General features: G+C 42.3%; 1 protein-coding gene across 1 annotated transcript in view; it reads left to right on the top strand.

Annotated features, from left to right (window-relative positions):
- prkag2a (protein kinase, AMP-activated, gamma 2 non-catalytic subunit a) overlaps positions 1–23,441 on the top strand; it is a 145,750-nt gene that overhangs the window by 6,000 nt on the left and 116,309 nt on the right. Inside the window, exon 3 of the mRNA XM_071414408.1 lies at positions 15,702–15,984. Coding sequence (XP_071270509.1) covers positions 15,702–15,984 — 283 coding nt within the window. The remainder of the gene's footprint in view (positions 1–15,701; positions 15,985–23,441) is intronic.

Genomic DNA, 23,441 nt, shown 5'->3' with positions numbered 1-23,441 from the left:
CATATTCTGTACATGGCCTTCTTTCCCACCTCCTTGAACTCCCCCAGCTCCGGGGTATCAAAGGAAAGCAGCATCCCCACGTCCTCCTCGAATGCCCCCACCGCAGCACTAACAATCAGTGCAGGGAACACATAATCCAGACCCTCCTTCCACCGATCAGAATTGGAAGTGTCAGTCACATACTGACGATGAAGCACTGGCAAGGAGTCACAGACCTCAGCGACGACCTTCCTCAGTAGGCGAGATGATCGGATCCCCGCTCTTTCTCCCAGCTCTTCCAACGATCTGCTCCTGCTCCGCATCAAATGACCCAGCTTGGTGCACCCCACACCTAACAGGCATGAACGCAGGCTGGCTGAACCCAGAGCACTGGACTGGATGGCAGTGTTATAAAAAAGAGGCTCTTCAAAAAGCCACATCCCTGGTAGCGTGCCGGCCTTACGGGACTTGACAAGAACCCTCCAAGCCTGCATAACAGACTCATAAAATGGAGTCAGGCCATTCAACTCACCCCCCTCTAGCTTTAAGAGGAAAAGGTGCTTGTCTAAGCCCAAACAGCCCGCTCTCCTCATCAGTGTATAGGCTGTGTCGACCCAGCTAGAACCATCTCTGTACAACAGTCTCTGGGCTGCTTGAAGCCGGAAAGCCATGATCCTAGAGGAAATGTCCACCAGGCCTTGCCCCCCCCTCGTGCAGTGGCAGGTACAGGGCTGCAGCTTTGATCCAGTGTTGTCCAGACCAGAAGAAATTGACAAGGGTCCTCTGAAGCTCTTGTATCAGACCCTTTGGTGGCTGCAAAATCATTAGTCTGTGCCACAGGGTAGAGGCAGCAAGATTATTAATTACCAGTACCCTTCCCCTATAAGACAACTGGGGTAGCACCCATTTCCATCTTGACAGTCTGGCACACACTTTCTCCACTACACCCTCCCAGTTCTTTTTCTGAAAGACATCAGAGCCTAGAAAAACACCCAATGTCTTCATCCCATCTCTGCCCCACTGAAGCCCCCCTGGTAACCGTGGAGCGGACCCCGTCTGAAGCTGACCTGCCCACAGCGCTTCACTCTTTCCCCAATTGACTCTAGCTGAGGAGGCCCCCTCATACACCTTTAAAGCGTCTGAGAGAACCTTAACATCCTCAGCCCCTGTAATAAAAACTGTCACATCATCTGCATACGCAGACAGTGCTATCGTGGGACCCTTCATTACACCTGGCACAGAGAAACCAGTAAGCTTCGCTCTTAAAAAACAAAGCATTGGTTCAATCGCCAGACTATATAACTGCCCTGAAATTGGACATCCCTGCCTGATGCCCCTTTGGACAGGGATGGGGCAACTCAAACCACCCCCCACCTTCACCATACACGAGGCCCCAGCATACAGTAAATTCATCCAAGACAAAAAAACATCCCCAAACCCAAAGGCTTTCATCGTTTTAAACAAGTACTGGTGGTCCACGCGGTCAAAAGCCTTCTCCTGATCCAAAGAAAGTAAACCCACATTCACATCAGGCAGTTTACAAATGTCTAAAACATCTCTTATCAGAAACAAGTTGTCAACAATTGAACGATCAGGTACACAGTAGGACTGGTCCTTGTGGACCAACAATCCCAGATACTCTTTCAACCTGTTTGAGAGACATTTAGAAACAATTTTGTATTCTGCGCACAGCAAAGCAACAGGTCTCCAATTTTTTATGAGAGCCAAATCCCCCTTTTTTGGCAACAGTGAAAGCACCGCACGTTGACAGGATACAGGAAGAGAACCCTCATGAAAAGATTCACACACCACTTCATAAAAATCCTCCCCAATAGACCCCCAAAAGTGCTTATAAAACTCAGATGGTAAACCATCGATGCCAGGGGCTCGGCCTGATGAGAGCTGCATAACTGCTGTGGACAGCTCGCGCAGTGTAATGTCAGAGTCCAAAGCGACTCTCTGGTCAGGTCCCAATTGAGGAAGACCGTGTAACAACTGTTCAGTACACAGAGTCACAATCCTCCGCCTTGTAGAGGGCAGAGTAGAAATCCACGGCATGTTGACGCATTTCACTGTCATCCGTAGTCACTTTCCCATCAGGGAGACGAAGGCAGACCATCTGTTTACGTTGTAAAGTCGACTGTCCAAGGTTAAAAAAGAAAGCACTAGGAGCATCCATATCCTTGAGGGAAGCGAAACGAGACCTAATCAAGGCACCTTTCACTCTTTCATGCAGAAACGACCTCAGTTCATGTCTCTTGTCCTGTAAGTTCATGACTAGTCCAGGGTCGTTCTGAGTGAGCAGCTTCAATTCAATTGATTTGATGTCCTGTTCAAGGGCCTTGATAGTCTCTTTAACTTCAATTTGAGACAGAGCAGTATACTGTTGACAAAATAATCGTATTTGGGCCTTCCCAACATCCCACCATTGTCTCAAGGACTCAAAATTCCCTTTTTTAACCCTCCATTTTTCCCAAAACAACAAAAACCTTTCACAAAACATGACATCATGTAACAATTTAACATTAAAATACCAGTAAGGTGATGACCTTCGTGGACAGGACAAGTGAATGTCAACAGTAATAATATGATGATCAGAGAAACCCACAGGAGTAATGGCACACCTTCCAACCCTACTACAGTATTGATCAGATACGTACAACCTATCTAACCTTGCTGCACTGACACGACCTTCATTCACTTTCAACCATGTGTACTGCCTAACTTTTGCATTCCTGACTCTCCACACATCAGAAAGCTCAAACTCAGTTAATAGGCCAGACAGGAAAGTGGCTGACCGCAGGTGAGGTTCTTCAGCGATGCGATCAACAGTAAAATCCACAGTACAGTTCCAGTCCCCCCCTACAACCATACACCCCTCTTGGTCACACTGTCTTAAGGTTTCTTTTATTTGATCAAACACAACAAGACGCTCTGTACCCTCATTAGGAGCATAGACATTCAAAAAAACAAACAAAAACCCCATAATATCCACCTTGACCAATAAAACCCGACCCTTGACAATCTCTTTTGTAGATATCACAGTTACCGCTAAACCTGAGGAAAACAAGATGGCCACCCCAGCACTGAAATTAGTACCATGACTGAGTATATGCTGCCCCTCCCACCACATACCCCAGTCAACCTCATTTTCCTCATCACTATGTGTCTCCTGAAGGAAAACTACATTAAGCCTTTTCTGTTTTATTTCTTCTAAAACCCAAGCCCTCTTATTTCTGTCCCTTCCCCCATTAATATTGAGAGAGCCTACCCTTAGTACCTCCATGTAGAAAAGAGAAAGGAAAAGCAGAAGATACCACAGAGAAACCAAAGAGAAAAAAGACACCCTATGAAGCATGATCATCATCATTATTTAAATTTTTTCTTATTAACCTGACCACGTTTCCCACCACCTTTTGCTGCTGTAACAGCAGTAACAAATTTCTTCAAGCGAAACCGCTTCTTCTCACTCAACTGGTCCAACCCCACCGTCTTCTGTAACATCACAGCTGACCTCACAAACTTATCAACATCAAAATATTCTGCCAATTTGACAGATTTCCCAAAAGTCTGATCCAGAAAACCATTTACCTCCTCTAGATCATAAATTGAGTCCTCACCAGCTGCTGTCATATCAGAAGAGATATCCATATCCTTCTCCTGATCCTCCTCAGCTGAGGCCACAGACCACTGACTCCCCTCTACCACATCCCTTTCAACACTCCCCACTTGCACCCCATCACTCGTACCAGGCATCTCCTCCACTACCAGGGAGACTAGCCCCACCTGAACCCCATTACTCGTAGTGGGCATCTCCTCCACTACCTGGGAGCCTAGCTCCACATGAACCCCCTCCTGTACTCCATTACTCGTAGTGGGCATCTCCTCCACTACCTGGGAGATTAGCTCCACATGAACCCCCTCCTGTACTCCATTACTCGTAGTGGGCATCTCCTCCACTACCTGGGAGATTAACTCCATATGAACCCCCTCCTGTACTCCATCACTCGTAGTGGGCATCTCCTCCACTACCTGGGAGATTAACTCCATATGAACCCCCTCCTGTGCCCCAGTACTCGTATTGGGCACCTCCTCACCAGTCTGAGGAACTGGCTCTTCAGATCCATCCTTGCCTTCTACAACAATATTTTCCTGCTGCATAATATTTCCCTCTAATACAAGTTGCAAACTCGTGGCCTCAACACGGATAACTTGTTCCTCGGCAGCAGGTGCTTGTGGCTGCTCAACCACTGTCAGCCCACCTCTCCCTACATCAGTGGGCCCAGGCGTTATGATGACCACCTGCGCCCCTCCCTCTGCCTTCTCCCTTTTCGGGCAAGCATGTCGCTTATGGCCAACATCCCCACACTCAAAACACCGTTGACTACCCGTACTAGCATAAGCCATATATAGTCTATTGTCATACTTGACTTTAAACGATATCTCTAAAGTCTGCTCCGGTGAGTCCAAAAACATAAACACCTGTCGCCGAAACGACATGACCTGTTTCAACGCCGGGTGTTTGCAACCCAACGGAACAACCTTAATTGAGCTTGCAAACTTCCCAAAGCGCAATAACTCGCGCTCCAATAGCTCATTTGGAATAAACGGTGGTACATTTGAAATCGTTACCCTTGTTGACGGAGAAAAAAGCGGCGTAACTTGAATAAACATTCCTTTAAGAATTACGCCTTGCTCAACCATACGATCAACAAGGCGCTCTTCTTTAAGAAATACCACCACCGCTTTGTTCATCCGTGACGCATAAGCAATATTCTCATAGCCTACCTTCTCTCCTACGGCGACCAGAAACTCCTCCACCGTGACAGTAGCTTCAGTAACACACCTAAAGCCGTGCCGAAGTGACAGGGACGGCATTCCAATTCGGGATGCCATCCCCGCCAAAATCAAGGTAATTTCGATACGGAAAAAAAACCGAAATACTTAATTCTACCACAAAAAAAATATATATATATAATAATCTTAATCATGCACAGAAGAGAACAAAGAATGCCACCAAGAAAGAGAAAACCGAAAAAGTTCTGAATATCTAACTACACAACACACGCACTCACTCAATCATTCAATTCCCAGCATGCACCAAACACTCCCAGCATGCAGAGAGAGAGAGAGAGAGAGAGAGAGAGAGAGAGAGAGAGAGAGAGAGAGAGAGAGAGAGAGAGAGAGAGAGAGAGAGAGATTCTGATAGGTGTGCGTGTGTACGTGCATGCAGTGCACACACACATTTTTCAATTAATAAAGTGGCAGAGATGTCATTAGGAGACATGTTACAGTAGGCCTACAGGGAGAGAACACAGGGAGAGAACTGAATGTTAGGACAACACCGGATTGACACCAGAGGGCGTAGTGGGAGCAGATGTGACAGTTGAGGAAGGTGGCCTATCTTTGAACTCCCACACACAAACTCACTAAGACACATTCTGATAGGTGTACGTGCACACATTTTTCAATTAATAGAGTGGCAGAGATGTCATTAGGAGACATGTTACAGAAGGCCTACCTGTCAATGAAAGGACTGAAGATCTCCCAGGTGGTGCCATTCAGAGATGGATGTCTCATACTTGGCATTGTTCCAAATCCAATCAATAATCTAATTCGTTCCTCTTATCCAGAGCGACTTAAAGGAGCAATTAGGGTTAAGTGCTTTGCACAATGACACATTCAAACCATTGACTTTTTGGTTACTGGCCCAATGCTCTTAACCGCTAGGCTACCAGTCTTACACTGTGTTCTAACAACCTGGTCTGGAATAAAGCCTCTTAAAAACTTATTTGGGAAAGGGGGGCAGTATTGAGTAGCTTGGATGAATAAGGTGCCCAGAGTAAACTGCTTGTTACCCAGGCCCAGAAGCTATGATATGCATATAAGTAGTAGATTTGGATAGAAAACACTCTAAAGTTTCCAAAACTGTTAAAATAATGTCTATGAGATTAACAGAACTCTGACCAATGAGTTGTTTACTGCGCTGTCACGTGGGCGAGCCGTTCCTTCTTTTTCCTCTGTAATGAATACGCTATTGTCCGGTTGGAATATTATTGTAGATTTATTATAAAAATACCTTAAGGATTGATTGTAAACATCGTTTGACATGTTTCTACAAACTGTAATGGAACTCTTTTGACTTTTCGTCTGGATTTTGCGCTCGCGCATTGTGCCTTTGGAATAGTGAACTAAACGCGCAAACAAAACGGAGGTATTTGGACATAAATATGGACGTAATCGAACAAAACAAACATTTATTGTGGAAGTGGGAGTCCTGGGAGTGCATTCCGACGAAGATCAGCAAAGGTAAGTGAAGATTTATAATGCTATTTCTGACTTTTGTTGACTCCACAATTTGGCGGGTAACTGTATGGCTTGCTTTGGTGGCTGAACGCTGTACTCAGATTATTGAATATTGTGCTTTTGCCGTAGAGCTTTTTTGGATTTTGACACAGCTGTTGCATTAAGAACAAGTTTATCTTTAATTCAATGTAAAACATGTATCTTTCATCAAAGTTTATGATGAGTATTTCTGTTATTTGATGTGGCTCTCTGCAATTTCTTCGGATGTTTTGGAGGCATTTCTGAACATGGCACCAATGTAACCCTGAGGTTTTTGGATGTAAATAGGAACTTTATCGAACAAAACTTACATGTATTGTGTAACATTGAGTCCTGGGAGTGTCATCTGATGAAGATCGTCAAAGGTTAGTGATTCATTTTATCTATATTTCTGCTTTTTGTGACACCTCTCTTTGGTTGGAAAATGGCTGAATGCTTTCTGTGACTAGGCGCTGTCCTAACATAATGATATGTTGTGCTTTAGCCGTAAAGCCTTTTTGAAATCGGACACTGTGGTTGGATTAACGAGAAGTGTATCTTTAAAATGGTGTAAAATACTTTGAGGAATTTTAATTATGAGATTTCTGTTGTTTGAATTTGGCGCCCTGCAATTTCACTGGCTGTTGTCTAGGTGGGGCGCTAGCGTCCCGAACGATCCCAGAGAGGTTAACTCTTTGTGTTGTTAGGCCAAGCAACATCCTAGCACCAATAGGTTCAGTTGAAACCAATAGAAGCCAAACTCATTTAAGTGTAGGGCAAGAGAGCTAGAGGCGAGGTGGCCACCCGCCTTGCCTAATGCTAGATGAAACCCTGCTGTATGGTAGGCCTATACACTGGAGCACAACTTTCACTGGAGCACAACTTTCACTGGGTCCCCCCACATTCTGAAATTGCATTTTTGTCCCCCCCAGTTTTATCTTTGGAATGTGATACAAAACGAGGCAACAGTGTGCTTTAGGACCATGCGGACGCCTCCGAGCGGAGTGCTTATCCGACCGGATTAAAAAATGTAAAAATTACAAATATATTTGATGCCCCCCACTTCTAAAACCAAAGTTGCACCCCTGCCTATACATAACCTTGTGCGGTATTGCCTGATTGAAGGTGAGGGTGTGTTGGGATGTGAACAACAGAAAATGCAATGATAGTGGTTCCCTTCTAGTGTAGTCAGTGTTTATTTTTATGAGTTAAGTCTTATCTCAGACAGAATCATCTCTGTGTCGTCCTCCATCTCTCACCTTGGAGCATGAAGGTCCAACTCCTTTTTCCTGGATTTGAAGCGGAAGCTACAGGGACGACTATCAATCACAAAAAAACACCAAGGAAACCAGTGAAGGCTGTAGAGAAAGATAGATAAATAAGATGATAGCTTTCAAGGATGTAGAGTGTGGTGGATTATTCCCCTCCCAAGGTTTTAGTATATTTAGTACATATCCTATTTTATTCCCATGGTTTCTCATACTGACTGTTGCTTTACCTCGTTGCTGAACTGTGCCTAATACACAACAGTAGGTTTGTTTATAGTAAATATAGCCCCTGCATTGCTTCTCATATTTCTTCCAGATTGTTATTTTCGATTATGTCCTCACCTCAGGCTTGTGGTTTTTTTTTTTACACACATTTCGGTGTGTGTGTTTGTGCACAAGCATGTGTGTGTGTATTTGTACATATGTTTTTTGTTTTCCTAACTTTGCCATGGGAATGGCTTACGGTTTGGACATAGGCCAAAAACATGAGGCTGCAATGTCATTTAAATGGAGTATATCAGCATGTTTGTGTAACACCTGAACATGAGAAAGGGTTGGACATTTATCAAATGAAGTAAATAAATATTGTTTTCTCAGTCAGAGTAATAGGCCTAGTGGTTTACAGTTCAAAACCAGCATTACAGTGCAAGAATAACCAGTCCATTCCGACTACACTTTCCCTTTTAAGGGGTTGAAGCAACAAAGCTACTCTGGCACCAAATGACCGATCTGCACGAAACTTGATATAGCATCTATGGACTAAGGTCTCCCAATATAACATTTTCTAGGCAAGTACCTCAAGCAACATGGACTAATATGGACTAATAAACATTAAAGTGGGAGTGACCTGGTACATAAATGCTTATAAATCAAGCACGGTTATTCATATTGAAACAAAACTTGATATGCATGTTCCAAACTCTGTCAAGACTCAACATATACAAGAACAATCAGATCCACCACATGGTGGCACTATAATTGCCACATATTTATATATATTGATCTGTTTGACTCAGAGTCATGGAATTGGCACACATGCTCAGGGATGTGAGTCTAAATAACCTGCAGAGTATGGTTATGTTTGGCTGCATGGTGGAGATGTTGGACAGGGGAAAACATTAATGTAAGCTCATTGGCTGATAGTGGCCATGTTGTTTAAGCTACAGTCTTGTAAAATGTTGCGTTTAAAGACGTGCGTCTATAGATGCTATATACCAAACCTGGTGCCGATCCTTCCAATAGTTCTGGAAAAGAAGACGTTTAAAGTAGTTAACATCATTAAAACGGGTCCAAAATACATCAAAAGCGTATCACATGATCTGTTTCATTTGAGTTGTGATATTTGGCAGGCATGTTGAGTACAGAAGTAGCTCATCCAAAGGCAACTAGTAAATATTGTCCAAATGGTGGCACTGTGGTGCTATAGGGCTTGAACCCCGCCATGGCTGCTTGCAGCTTCTGTATATTCTCAGTATAATGTTCTTCATATAATTCTCTATAATCTTACTGCATGCCTTAAAAGCTTATGCGTGTGATTTGATGCAACCCTGAAGCCATCTATGTCCATAGGTATATTAATATGTATAAAGGGGAAGGCTGAGTCACTCCTCACATTGATTATATTTTTGAATTATTATATTTTTTAATCTACTCCAATGCCATCACCAGCCTTTAGCTCTAATCTCTTGTCGTTAATGGACTATTTGCCCCCAAGTCGGAAGCTCCCGACTTGGCTTGAACATTGTAATTATTCAGCGAAGACCTAATCTCGGTTAACTCAGGACTAAAATCTTGCGTAATTTGGTCAGATGCTTTGTTTACATAGTCTGTCAACGAGATTAGAGAAGATCTACAATACATTTCTGGGAATCGTCTTGTTATCCCAGAAACTCTCAGACAGCATAACTGACTCTTCTTTGCATTATTAGATAATCATAATGAACAGTTTGCATTAATAAAAGATTTTGATGCACCTCCCTCTCTAACTCGGCTGCTTTTCTGAAAGGGGGAAGTTTAGTAGACCTTTTGGCACGGAAATTCATATTTTGAATTATTTCAAGAATGTCCCTGATTTCGAATGGAGAGTAGAGCTGGATGATATGAACCAAAATCCATATCACGATAAATTGACTGAATTATCACAATAACGATGAATTGAACCATAAATGTATAACATAAATGTGTACCACAATATTTGTTTTATATTACCCTTAAAACCCTCTACAGTCTAGGCCCTGTCATGTAGAAACCAAAAAAGTGTTAAACAAATCAAAATATATTTTAAATTCTCAGCCAGCTTCATGAGGTAGTCACCCTGAATACATTTCAATTAACAGGTGTGCCTTGTTAAAGTACATTTATGGAATTTCTTTCCCTCTAAGGGATAGGTGTCCCCCCGGTGGGACGGTTAGGCTAACGTAGGCTAATGTGATTAGCATGAGGTTGTAAGTAACAGAAACCTTACATTCTTGTTAATCTAACTGCACTGTCCAATTTGCAATGAAATAATACGATGCTATTGTTTGAGGAGAGTGCACAGTTATGAACTTGAAAATGTATCAATAAACCAATTAGGCACATTTGGGCAGACTTGATACAACATTTTGAACAGAAATGTAGTGGTTCATTGGATAAGTCTAAAACTTTGCACATACAGTGGGGAGAACAAGTATTTGATACACTGCCGATTTTGCAGGTTTTCCTACTTACAAAGCATGTAGAGGTCTGTCATTTTTATCATAGGTACACTTCAACTGTGAGAGACGGAATCTAAAACAAAAATTCAGAAAATCACATTGTATGATTTTTAAGTAATTCATTTGCATTTTATTGCATGACATAAGTATTTGATACATCAGAAAAGCAGAACTTAATATTTGGTACAGAAACCTTTGTTTGCAATTACAGAGATCATACGTTTCCTGTAGTTCTTGACCAGGTTTGCACACACTGCAGCAGGGATTTTGGCCCACTCCTCCATACAGACCTTCTCCAGATCCTTCAGGTTTCGGGGCTGTCGCTGGGCAGTACAGAAGTGCAAGCCGAAGAACACCATCCCAACCGTGAAGCACAGGGATGGCAGCATCATGTTGTGGGGGTGCTTTGCTGCAAGAGGGACTGGTGCACTTCACAAAATAGATGGCATCATGAAAATGGAAAATTATGTGGATGTATTGAAGCAACATCTCAAGACATCAGTCAGGAAGTTAAAGCTTGGTTGCAAATGGGTCTTCCAAATGGACATTGACCCCAAGCATACTTCCAAAGCTGTGGCAAAATGGCTTAAAGACAAACAAAGTCAAGGTATTGGAGTGGCCATCACAAAGCCCTGACCTCAATCCCATATAAAATTTGTGGGCAGAACTGAAAAAGCATGTGTGAGCAAGGAGGCCTACAAACCTGACTCATTTACACCAGCTCTGTCAGGAGGAATGGGCCAAAATTCACCCAACTTATTGTGGGAAGCTTGTGGAAGGCTACCCAAAACATTTGACCCAAGTTAAACAATTTAAAGGCAATGCTACCAAATACTAATTGAGTGTATGTAAACGTCTGACCCACTGGAAATGTGATGAAAGAAATAAAATATGAAATAAATCATTCTTTCTACTAATATTCTGACATTTCACATTCTTAAAATCAAGTGGTGATCCTAACTGACCTACGTCAGGGAATTTTTTCTAGGATTAAATGTCAGGAATTGAGTTTTTATGTATTTGGCTAAGGTGTATGTAAACTTCTGACTTCAACTGTATATTTAACCCTTTTATTTTTGGCATTAAACTATCTCCATATATACTTCCATTCATTTTTTAAAACTGGTACCAGGGGACATTCAGACGAGTCTTATGGGAATCCTAGAGCAAAACAACCGACATGTACGTGTTTGTGAGAGTCTCACCTTTCCACAGAGGGGTCATATTAGTGTGTAGCCCTAACTGTTTGGACGCTCCAGACAGAAGTTGGCAGATTGGCTGTACCAACTTCAGACGAGTCCCAAGACGCCTGTTGGGATCATAGAACAAAACGGAGAACGCCATCATGTTCGTGAGAGTCTCACCTTTCCATAAAGTGAGAAGACTGATTTTTGGGTCGTCTCAAACACTGCTCTAGGTCTGCCACCTTTCACTGCAGATGCGGAAGTGTGACTGACATTGGCGGATGTGTTGGATTGAGACGCATCCAATGCAAAACAAACCATATCTTTAGTTTAAATTGACACATTTTGATGGGATTTTTTTATTACACTATTTAGATTTCCGCGGGTCCACGGAAATCGCCTGTAGGGGGTAACTACTACTCCTACTTTGAATGTTGTAGATATCAATTTCCCCATCAACAAACTTATTACATTTGAAACTTCACATTTCTCTAGTAGGGCCCTATAGGTTATTAATTGGAATGAACTATATCAGAAAATTGTCCATGATAAGTGGTCGGTTTGTTTGGTATCGATAACTTTTGGTTTATATTCTCAGCTCTAGTTCGTAGTCCTGCTAATAATCAATGCTCTATCTATCTGACCAGGAAAACATTACAAGAAACTTGTAAATCAGGACAGCATTTTTGTGGCATTGAACCCATTTTTAAGGCTTCACAAAGTCCCTGCCTTTGTGTTTTGAAGATTGGACACCCCCATGAATGGCAGAGTGATAGAAAACCAGGTTTAATATGTTTTCTTGATTGTATCTATCTCTTGAAACAGATAGTGGGAGCTATTTCCTCTTAATAAGGAATGGCATGAAATAACATTTGAGTAGTTGAATAGCTACAGTGGGGAGAACAAGTATTTGATACACTGCCAATTTTGCAGGTTTTCCTACTTACAAAGCATGTAGAGGTCTGTAATTTTTTATCATAGGTACACTTCAACTGTGAGAGACGGAATCTAAAACAAAAATCCAGAAAATCACATTGTATGATTTTTAAGTAATTAATTTGCATTTTATTGCATGACATTAGTATTTGATCACCTATCAACCAGTAAGAATTCCGGCTCTCACAGACCTGTTAGTTTTTCTTTAAGAAGCCCTCCTGTTCTCCACTCATTACCTGTATTAACTGCACCTGTTTGAACTCGTTACCTGTATAAAAGACACCTGTCCACACACTCAATCAAACAGACTCCAACCTCTCCACAATGGCCAAGACCAGAGAGCTGTGTAAGGACATCAGGGATAAAATTGTAGACCTGCACAAGGCTGGGATGGGCTACAGGACAATAGGCAAGCAGCTTGGTGAGAAGGCAACAACTGTTGGTGCAATTATTAGAAAATGGAAGAAGTTCAAGATGACGGTCAATCACCCTCGGTCTGGGGCTCCATGCAAGATCTCACCTCGTGGGGCATCAATGATCATGAGGAAGGTGAGGGATCAGCCCAGAACTACACGGCAGGACCTGGTCAATGACCTGAACAGAGCTGGGACCACAGTCTCAAAGAAAACCATTAGTAACACACTACGCCGTCATGGATTAAAATCCTGCAGTGCACGCAAGGTCCCCCTGCTCAAGCCAGCGCATGTCCAGGCCCGTCTGAAGTTTGCCAATGACCATCTGGATGATCCAGAGGAGGAATGGGAGAAGGTCATGTGGTCTGATGAGACAAAAATAGAGCTTTTTGGTCTAAACTCCACTCGCCGTGTTTGGAGGAAGAAGAAGGATGAGTAGAACCCCAAGAACACCATCCCAACCGTGAAGCATGGAGGTGGAAACATAATTCTTTGGGGATGCTTTTCTGCAAAGGGGACAGGACGACTGCACCGTATTGAGGGGAGGATGGATGGGGCCATGTATCGCGAGATCTTGGCCAACAACCTCCTTCCCTCAGTAAGAGCATTGAAGATGGGTCGTGGCTGGGTCTTCCAGCATGACAACGACCCGAAACACACAGCCAGGGCAACTAAGGAGTGGCTCCGTAAGAAGCATCTCAAGGTCCTGGAGTGGCCTAGCCAGTCTCCAGACCTGAACCCAATAGAAAATCTTTGGAGGGAGCTGAAAGTCTGTATTGCCCAGCAACAGCCCCGAAACCTGAAGGATCTGGAGAAGGTCTGTATGGAGGAGTGGGCCAAAATCCCTGCTGCAGTGTGTGCAAACCTGGTCAAGAACTACAGGAAATGTATGATCTCTGTAATTGCAAACAAAGGTTTCTGTACCAAATATTAAGTTCTGCTTTTCTGATGTATCAAATACTTATTTCATGCAATAAAATGCATATTAATTACTTAAAAATCATACAATGTGATTTTCTGGATTTTTGTTTTAGATTCTGTTTCTCACAGTTGAAGTGTACCTATGATAAAAATTACAGACCTCTACATGCTTTGTAAGTAGGAAAACCTGCAAAATCGGCAGTGTATCAAATACTTGTTCTCCCCACTGTATATAGAATTGTGCATTTTGTGTATATTAGAGTTTCAAGCTACTTTTCTGTGATGTACCTACATCAATGTCTTGCCACAGTAACTTCAGAATATGCACAATTACACTAGATCAAAATTTGTACTGTAGATTCTGGACTGATGTAACATGGAAATTATGGCTTTAGAAAATATTCACTCATGGAATATTAACCTGTCAAACATAGTCTGGATCTTAATCGTCACTCTCTCAGCTCGCTGCTGTGGGGCTGTGTTGTCAAAAGAGAGTAGGAAAAAAACACATTACCTACAAAGTAATCGGTTAACTTCTTATGGCTGGGGGCAGTATTGAGTAGCTTGGATGAATAAGGTGCCCAGAGTAAACTGCCTGCTACTCAGTCCCTGAAGCTAAGATATGCATATTGTTAGTATTTGGATAGAAAACACTCTGACGTTTCTAAAACTGTTTGAATGATGTCTGTGAGTATAACAGAACTCATATGGCAGGCAAAAACCTGAGAAAAAATCCAACCAGGAAGTGGGAAATCTGAGGTTTGTAGGTTTGCCTATCCAATATACAGTGTCTTTGGGGTCATGTTGCACTTCCTAAGGCTTCCACTAGATGTCAACAGTCTTTAGAACCTTGTTTGATGCTTCTATTGTGAAGAACGAGGGAAGGAGAGCTCTTTGAGTCAGGTGTCTGGCATGATCTGGTCATGTGCGCTCCCGTGAGAGCGACCTGCGTTCCATCGCATTTCTGAAGACAAAGGAATTCTCCGGTTGAAACATTATTGAAGATTTATGTTAAAAACAACCTAAAGATTGATTCTACACATCGTTTGACACGTTTCTACAAACTGGAATGGAATTTTTTGACTTTTCGTCTGACCTGTGCGTCATCAATTTGGATTTTGGAACTAAACGCGCAAACAAAAAGGAGGCATTTGGACATAAATTATGGACGTTATCGGACAAAACAAACATTTATTGTGGAACTGGGATTCCTGGGAGTGCATTCTGATGAAGATCATCAAAGGTAAGTGAATATTTATAATACTATTTCTGACTTCTGTTGACTCCACAACATGGCGGATATCTGTATGGCTTGTTTGGGCTCTGAGCGCTGTACTCAGATTATAGCATGGTGTGCTTTTTCCGTAAAGGTTTTTAAAAATCTGACACAGCTGTTGCATTCAGGAGAAGTTTATCTAAAATTCCATGTGAAACACTTGTATCTTTTATCAATGTTTATTATGGGTATTTCTGTAAATTGATGTGGCTCTCTGCAAAATCACTGGATGTTTTGGAGGCAAAACATTACTGAACATAACGCGCCAATGTAAACTAAGATTATTGGATATAAATATGAACTTTATCGAATAAAACATACATGTATTGTGTAACATGAAGTCCTATGAGTGTCATCTGATGAAGATCATCAAAGGTTATTGATGAATTTTATCTCTTTCTGCTTTTTGTGACTCATCTCTTTGGCTGGAAAAATGGCTGTGTTTTTCTGTGACTAGGTACTGACCTAACATAATCGTTTGGTGTGCTTTCGTCGTAAAGCCTTTTTGAAATCGGACACTGTGGCTGGATTTACAACAAGTTTATCTTTAAAATGGTGTAAAATACTTGTATGTTTGAGGAATTTTAATTATGAGATTTCTGTCGTTTGAATTTGGCGCCCTGCACTTTCACTGGCTGTTGTCAAGTCGATCCCGTTAACAGGATTTCAGCCGTAATAAGTTAACTCTTTGTTTTCTCCCTCAGGGTGAAGGGAGTTGCCAGTCAGTCAGCCCGACGAAAGGTTTCTTCACCCGGGGACCCTTCAGTCGGCCCTCCAGTCCCAAGTCAGCCCCTGCCAGGACCAAGAACAGCCCAGGCTCCCCCAAAACCATCTTCCCCTACCCTTCGTCCCAACAGGACTCCCCACCCAAGTCGTCTCGTCGCCTGAGCTTCAGTGGCATCTTCCGCTCCTCCTCCAGGGACTCTACCTCTAACTCCACATCCACCTCTCCCGTCAGCGTCAAGCTCTTCTCCAGGGCCAGGAAAGGTAAGGCCAGTTGCTTTGTGTTTAACAGGGTTGGTTCAGTGAACCACGCTCGCATGATCTGTAACCTTCTCTGAAACCTGGAGAGTTGTGTTAGCGCCCCGACTTAATGCCTAGGCTTTAGCTCAAAGGGCTAATATAGTACAGTCGCAATTGGGAAACCTGGATTCGAACTCTGGTCACGCCCATATGTGCAGTATGTGTCTGAAGGGCGGGAACGGAATACAAACTACAACATAGCTCAAGTTGTTTCTCTGCTGCTGTGGTAGTTAGTGTTTGTGTACTTTTAGGTTGTTTTAGTAGATTGAAATGCCTGCGTTGTCTATTGGGCAAGTGGTTGAGGGGGGTGATGCTCGTTCCTGTTGGTTGTGACGGGTCAACCATGTGGATATGCTGCCATATGGGTATGATTGTGATATTCATCATCATTTGACACAAAATAAGTCATTTAGTTGCGTTCGATCATGAAATTCCTTTTTCTTCTATAGTCTACATCAGGGTTCCCCAACTGGTGGCCCGAATTTGGCCCGCAGGTGGTTTCTGAGCAAAAAAAAATATATATATATTTTTATGATTATAATATTTTAGTGTTGGACACAAAATCAAATCAAATGTATTTATAAAGCTTCTTACATCAGCTGAAATCTCAAAGTGCTGTACAGAAACCCAGCCTCAAACCCCAAACAGCAAGCAATGCATGCGTAGAATCACGGTGGCTAGGAAAAACGCCATAGAAAGGCCAGAACCTAGGAAGAAACCTAGAGAGGAACCAGGCTATGAGGAGTGGCCAGTCCTCTTCTGGCTGTGCCGGGTGGAGATTATAACAGAACATGGCCAAGATGTTCAAATGTTCATAGATGATCAGCAGGGTCAAATAATAATAATCACAGTGGATGTCGAGGGTGCAACAGGTCATCACCTCAGGAGTAAATGTCAGTTGGCTTTTCGTAGCGGATCATTCAGAGTATCTCTACCGCTCCTGCTGTCTCTAGAGAGTTGAAAACAGCAGGTCTGGGACGGGTAGCACGTCCGGTGAACAGGTCAGGGTTCCATAGCCGCAGGCAGAACAGTTGGAACTGGAGCAGCAGCATGGCCAGGTGGACTGGGGACAGCAAGGAGTCATCAGGCCAGGTAGTCCTGAGGCATGGTCCTAGGGCTCAGGTCCTCCGAGAGAGAGAAAGAAAGAAAGGGAGAAAGAAAGAGAGAGAGAAAGAGAGAGAGAATTAGAGAGAGCATACTTAAATTCACACAGGACACTGGATAAGACAGGAGAAATACTCCAGATATAACAGACTGGCCCTAGCCCTCCGACACATAAACTACTGCAGCATAAATACTGGAGGCTGAGATAGGAGGTGTCGGGAGACACTGTGGCCCAATCCGACGATACCCCCGGACAGGGCCAAACAGGCAGGATATAACCCCACCCACTTTGCCAAAGCACAGCCCCACACCACTAGAGGGATAACTTCAACCACCAACTTTCCATCCTGAGACAAGGCTGAGTATAGCAAAGATCTCCGCCACGGCACAACCCAAGGGGGGGCGCCAACCCAGACAGGAAGATCACATCAGTGACTCAACCCACTCAAGTGACTCACCCCTCCTTGGGACTGCATGGAAAAGCACCAGTAAGCCAGTGACTCAGCCCCTGTAATAGGGTTAGAGGCAAAGAATCCCAGTGGAGAGAGGGGAACCGGCCAGGCACAGACAGCAAGGGCGGTTCGTTGCTCCAGTGCCTGTCCGTTCACCTTCACACTCCTGGGCCAGACTACACTCAATCATAGGACCTACTGAAGAGATGGGTCTTCAATAAAGACTTAAAGGTTGAGACCAAGTCTGCGTCTCTCACATGGGTAGGCAGACCATTCCATACAAATGGAGCTCTATAGGAGAAAGCCCTGCCTCCAGCTGTTTGCTTAGAAATTCTAGGGACAGTTAGGAGGCCTGCATCTTGTGACCGTAGCGTACGTGTAGGTATGTACGGCAGGACCAAATCGTAAAGATAGGTGGGAGCAAGCCCATGTAATGCTTTGTAGGTTAGCAGTAAAACCTTGAAATCAGCCCTTGCCTTAACAGGAAGCCAGTGTAGAGAGGCTAGCACTGGATTCTAGCAGCCGTGTTTAGCACTAACTGAAGTTTATTTAGTGCTTTATCCGGGTAGCTGGAAAGTAGAGCATTGCAGTAATCTAACCTAGCATGGATACATTTTTCTGCATCATTTTAGGACAGAAAGTTTCAGATTTTTGCAATTTTACACACGATGGAAAAAAGCTGTCCTTGAAACAGTCTTGATATGTTTGTCAAAAGAGAGGTCTGACGCCGAGGTCCTTCACAGTTTTATTTGAGACAACTGTACAACCATCAAGATTAAAAGATTGTAGAAACACCAGGAAATCAGCTCCAATTGATTTTAATTTAAGAAGAAGTGTTCCCAAGTATTCCCACGCAAATATATATTTTATTTTAAATTGAACCTTTGTTTAACTAGGCAAGCTAGTTGAGAACAAATTCTTATTTACAATGATGGCCTACACCGGCCAAACACGGACAACTGTGCGCCGCCCTATGGGACTCACAATCATGGCTGGTTGTGATACAGCCTGGATTCGAATCGGGGTGTCTGTGGTGACACCTCAAGCACTGAGATGCAGTGCCTTAGACCGCTGCGCCGCTCGGCAGTGTAATAATAGAGAGACACGTGATCGTATACAAATGTAAGCAAGGTTTGAAATTATTATGTTTTAGTCAAACATTATATCTGTTTGGGCTTCTTGCGGTCAATTTGCAGTCTACAAATGATTTGTAATTTTGTTCCGGCCCCCCGACCATTCGCTGCGGCTGAATGTAGTTGATGATCCCTGGTCTAGAACAGTGTTTCCCAACCCTGGTCCTCGAGTACCCCCAACAGTACACAGTTTTGCTGTAGCCCTTGTCAAACACACCTCATTTAACTCATTGAGGGCTTGATGATTAGCTGACAAGTTGAATCAGGCTGACAATAAAATGCTGTTGTGGGCAGGGGCGCAACTTTCACTGGGTACTTTCACGTTCTGAAATTTCATTTTTGTCCCCCTCAGTTTTATCATTTGAATGTGATACAAAATGAGGCAACGGTGTGCTTTAGGACCATGTGGAGCCTACGAGCTGTCGGGAAGGCTGTTTGGAGTGTTTATCCGACTGGATAAAAAGAAATTGATAATACTAATAATAATGTCCCCCACTCTTCTAAAACCGAAGGTGCGCCCTCGGTTGGGGGCACTCCAAGACCAGGGTTGGGAAACACTGGTCTAGAGTTGGATACTGTTGCTGTCAGAGGAGATGGTGTTTCTGGGGGGCTGATGTTGGACTTGCTAGCCTGGTGGATGTTCTGTCTCTCACCTTCCACACATTTACGTTGACTTGCAGTTGCATCCCTTTTCATTCGCCTCCTCATTTCAGAGTACATGGTAGAGCAACATGAGTTTAGTGTTTTAATTACATGCCTTTAAAAAAAAATCTACAAAACATACCAGGTGTGTAGATCTCTGGAATATGACTGTTATTTTGGCATTGTCACGGCTTGGCGAGAGACCCTCCTTAGGGTGAAGATTTAGTAATTGAATCAGTCATATAACTTTTGTTATATTATTGATATAAGCCTGCATGTGCTGGTTGCCATTATAACTGACGCCTGTAATGATGGCTTTTGCATCTGTGCAGTATGAGAGCATTATTACAAGACTTACTAGAGACAAATTCATCTCCTAGAAACACCAAACCATCCATGTTGTTTTTTCACACGTACCATCTTAAAGGCAATGTTGTTTTTTTCACACGTACCATCTTAAAGGCAATGTTGTTTTTTTCACACGTACCATCTTAAAGGCAATGTTTTTTTTTCACACGTACCATCTTAAAGGCAATGTTGTTTTTTCACACGTACCATCTTAAAGGCAATGTTGTTTTTTCACACGTACCATCTTAAAGGCAATGTTGTTTTTTTCACACGTACCATCTTAAAGGCAATGTTGTTTTTTTCACACGTACCATCTTAAAGGCAATGGTTTTTTTTCACACGTACCATCTTAAAGGCAATGTTGTTTTTTCACACGTACCATCTTAAAGGCAATGTTGTTTTTTCACACGTACCATCTTAAAGGCAATGTTGTTTTTTCACACGTACCATCTTAAAGGCAATGTTGTTTTTTCATACCTCACCCTATAGAAGACTTAATGAGTCGTTTAGTGATAGTTTGTCTTCATGAATAGCTTTGTGGGCATAATCCAGTGTAGAGGCCCTGCTTTGCTTGAATTCATTGAGCTAGATCTATGGACTGCGTTCATTAAAAAAACAAACCAGTCACAGGGACCAGTTTTCCTTTTCAAGGTATCTTATAATATCTACTACATGTAAATTACATCATTGGGATACGTACAGAACATGCACACATTGTCTGTCTGTTGAGAAAAGTAAGATTACTTTGACATTAGGGTGTAATGCTTACGGAGACTGAAATTGTAACGGTGTTCCTCTCTCTCTTCATACGAAGAGGAGGAGTAGTGATTCGACCAAGGCGCAGCGGGTTGTGAATACATAATGATTTATTTACAAGAACAAAACGAACTATACTTGAAACGATACAAAATAACAAAACGAAAGTAGACAGACTTAGAACGACGAACTTACATGAAACACGAAGAACGAACGAACAAGTACTTACTACAAAACAAAACAAACGAACGAACGAACGAACGAACGAACGAACGAACGAACGAACGAACGAACGAACGAAACAGTCCCGTATGGTGCAGACATATACACAGACACAGGAGACAACCACCCACAAACAAACAGTGTGAAAACACCTACCTTAATATGACTCTCAATCAGAGGAAATGAAAAACACCTGCCTCTAATTGAGAGCCATATTAGGTCACCCTTTAAACCAACATAGAAACAGAAAACATAGAAATGCCCACCCACACTCACGTCCTGACCAACTAACACATACAAAACTAACAGAAAACAGGTCAGGAACGTGACAGAAATCCTCTAGACCATCTATGATAGTTAGATAGAGACAGATTATTTTCCATTTTTCCAGGCAGTGTGCAAATGCCTCCAGAGCAACATCCAGGCCCTACTAACTGTACCATATTACATTCCATAAAGTTGACTAAAATGTTTGCTTACTGACAGAGTGTAGGAGTAGGCAGCTCCTGTTTTTTCAAGGCAGCTCTGCAGTTGTTAGATTTTGCCTGTTTTTTCTCCTACAGTTTAAAGACATTGGCATTCGTTTTATTTGTCACAGTTTTTAGCTTACATCTGCAGTTGGTTGTTTTGTTTTGTCTGACTTCAAATGGCTAACTCTAAAAAGAATCTTGTTTATAACTATAATTTTTAAATAAAATTCGTTTTTGGAGGGGGGGGGATTTCTTCATAGTTACAATGTAAATTTTGATTGAATCCTATTGCGCAAGTTATATTATACATTAAAATATAACATGGGAAGGACCAAAGTGATTCCTGCTGAATCTGTGCTCTATAAGTTGTTACAGTTTCCACTGCTCTTGTCACTATGTGTTATTGTACCTGAGATGGTGTGAGGTGTTATTGGCTGCAGCTGATAATAATAAACCAGAGGCCATGGGTATGTAGTTTTACCAGTGGAGGCTGATGAGGGGAGGAGTAAATGGAATGGTATCAAACACATGTTTGATACCATTCCATTAATTCCGTTACTAATAGCCTCCATAGAGTTTTACTATGTTTTTTCCAGTCAGTCCTACAGAGCATGTATTCTTACAGTCTTGGTTCTTGACTCTTGAAGTGGAATTTTCCACTTCTCCACCTACTGGATAAATAAACCAACTCAATTATTGGCTTTTGGGAGAATATGTATTTCAGATGAATAGAGATAAAATACATTTGATCATACCAGTGGTTTGTTCGGCTACTAAATACCTCTGTTTTCTGAATCTTTTCGAGAAAACACTGTGATTGTTGACGGAGAGTCAGTGTTTGTAATAGGTTTGATAAAAATTATTCAAATCCAAGATGTTACAGATGTAGGATCTTAATGTGAGCCAGTTTGCTACAGCATGTCAGCGACCCATGTCGTCCAAAATGTTATACTTTTGACTCTGTCCATAGAACATTCTTCCAAGAGTCTTGATTTACATTTACATTTTACATTTAAGTCATTTAGCAGACGCTCTTATGATCATCCAGGTGCTTCCAGGTGCCTTTTGACAAACTTGAGTCAACTTTCTGGATGAGATGGGTCTCTTTATGTCTGGCAAAAACCAAACAATGTATTCCACAGTAAGAACCTCATACCAACGGTCAATCATGGTGGTGGTAGTGTGATGGTTTGGGGATGCGTTGCTGCCTCAGGACCTGGACGACTTGCCTTAATAGAAGGAACCATGAATTCTGCTCTATATCAGATAAATCTACAGGAGAATGAATGTCTGGACATCCGTCTGTGAGCTGAAGCTGAAGAACAGCTGGGTCATGCAGCAAGACAATGATCCAAAACATACAATCAAGTCTACATTAATCTTTTATTTACATTTTTTTTAAATTGAAGTTTTGTAATGGCCTAGTCAAAGTCCAGACCTAAGCCCAAATGAGATGTTGTGGCAGGACGTGAAATAAGTAATTCATGCTTGAAAACCCACAAATGTTGCTGAATTAAAGCAGTTCTGCATGCAAGAGTGGGCCAAAATTCCTCTGCACAACTGCACAACAACTACAGGAAGCATTTGATTGCAGTCATTGCAGCTAAAGGTGGCACAACCAGTTGTGTAAGGAGGCAATTACTTTTTCACACAGGGGATTGGGTGTTGCATAACTTTGTTAATTAAATAAATAAAATAAGTATAATTTTTTTGTTATTTGTAAACTCAGGTTCCTTTTATCTAATATTAGGTTTTGGTTGAAGATCTGCTAACATTCAGTATCAAAAACGTGCAAATATAGAGAAAATCAGAAAGGAGGCCAATACTTTTTCCTTCTAGGATTTTGCCTGTATTTAGCTCTATTCCATTTATTGTTATCCTAAAAATCCTTAGCCCTTGCCGAAGACAAGCATACCCATAACATGTTGCAGTCACAACCATGCTTGAAAATATGGAGAGTGGTACTCAGTGATGTGTTGTGTTGGATTTGCCCCAAACATAGCACTTTGTATTTAAGACATTAAGTTAATTTCTTTGCCACATTTTTTGCAGTTTACTTTAGTGCCTTATTGCAAACAGGATGCATGCTTTGGAATATTTGTATTCTATACAGGCTTCCTTTTTTTCTTTCATTTAGGTTAGTATTGTGGAATAACTACAATGTTGTTGATCCATCCTGTAAGGGAGTGCGTAACTGGCGGCAGGGAAGTCAGGCACAGGAGAGCAAAACTGGGTAATCAACAGAGCAGTTTTATTCATAAAACCACAGGAAACCAGAACAATAAACAAATGGG

Source organism: Salvelinus alpinus, chromosome 8 (genome assembly GCF_045679555.1).
Source record: "Salvelinus alpinus chromosome 8, SLU_Salpinus.1, whole genome shotgun sequence".
NCBI lineage: Eukaryota > Metazoa > Chordata > Actinopteri > Salmoniformes > Salmonidae > Salvelinus > Salvelinus alpinus.
Note: the sequence above shows the minus strand (reverse complement) of the source record. Positions and strands in the feature narration are given on the sequence as shown.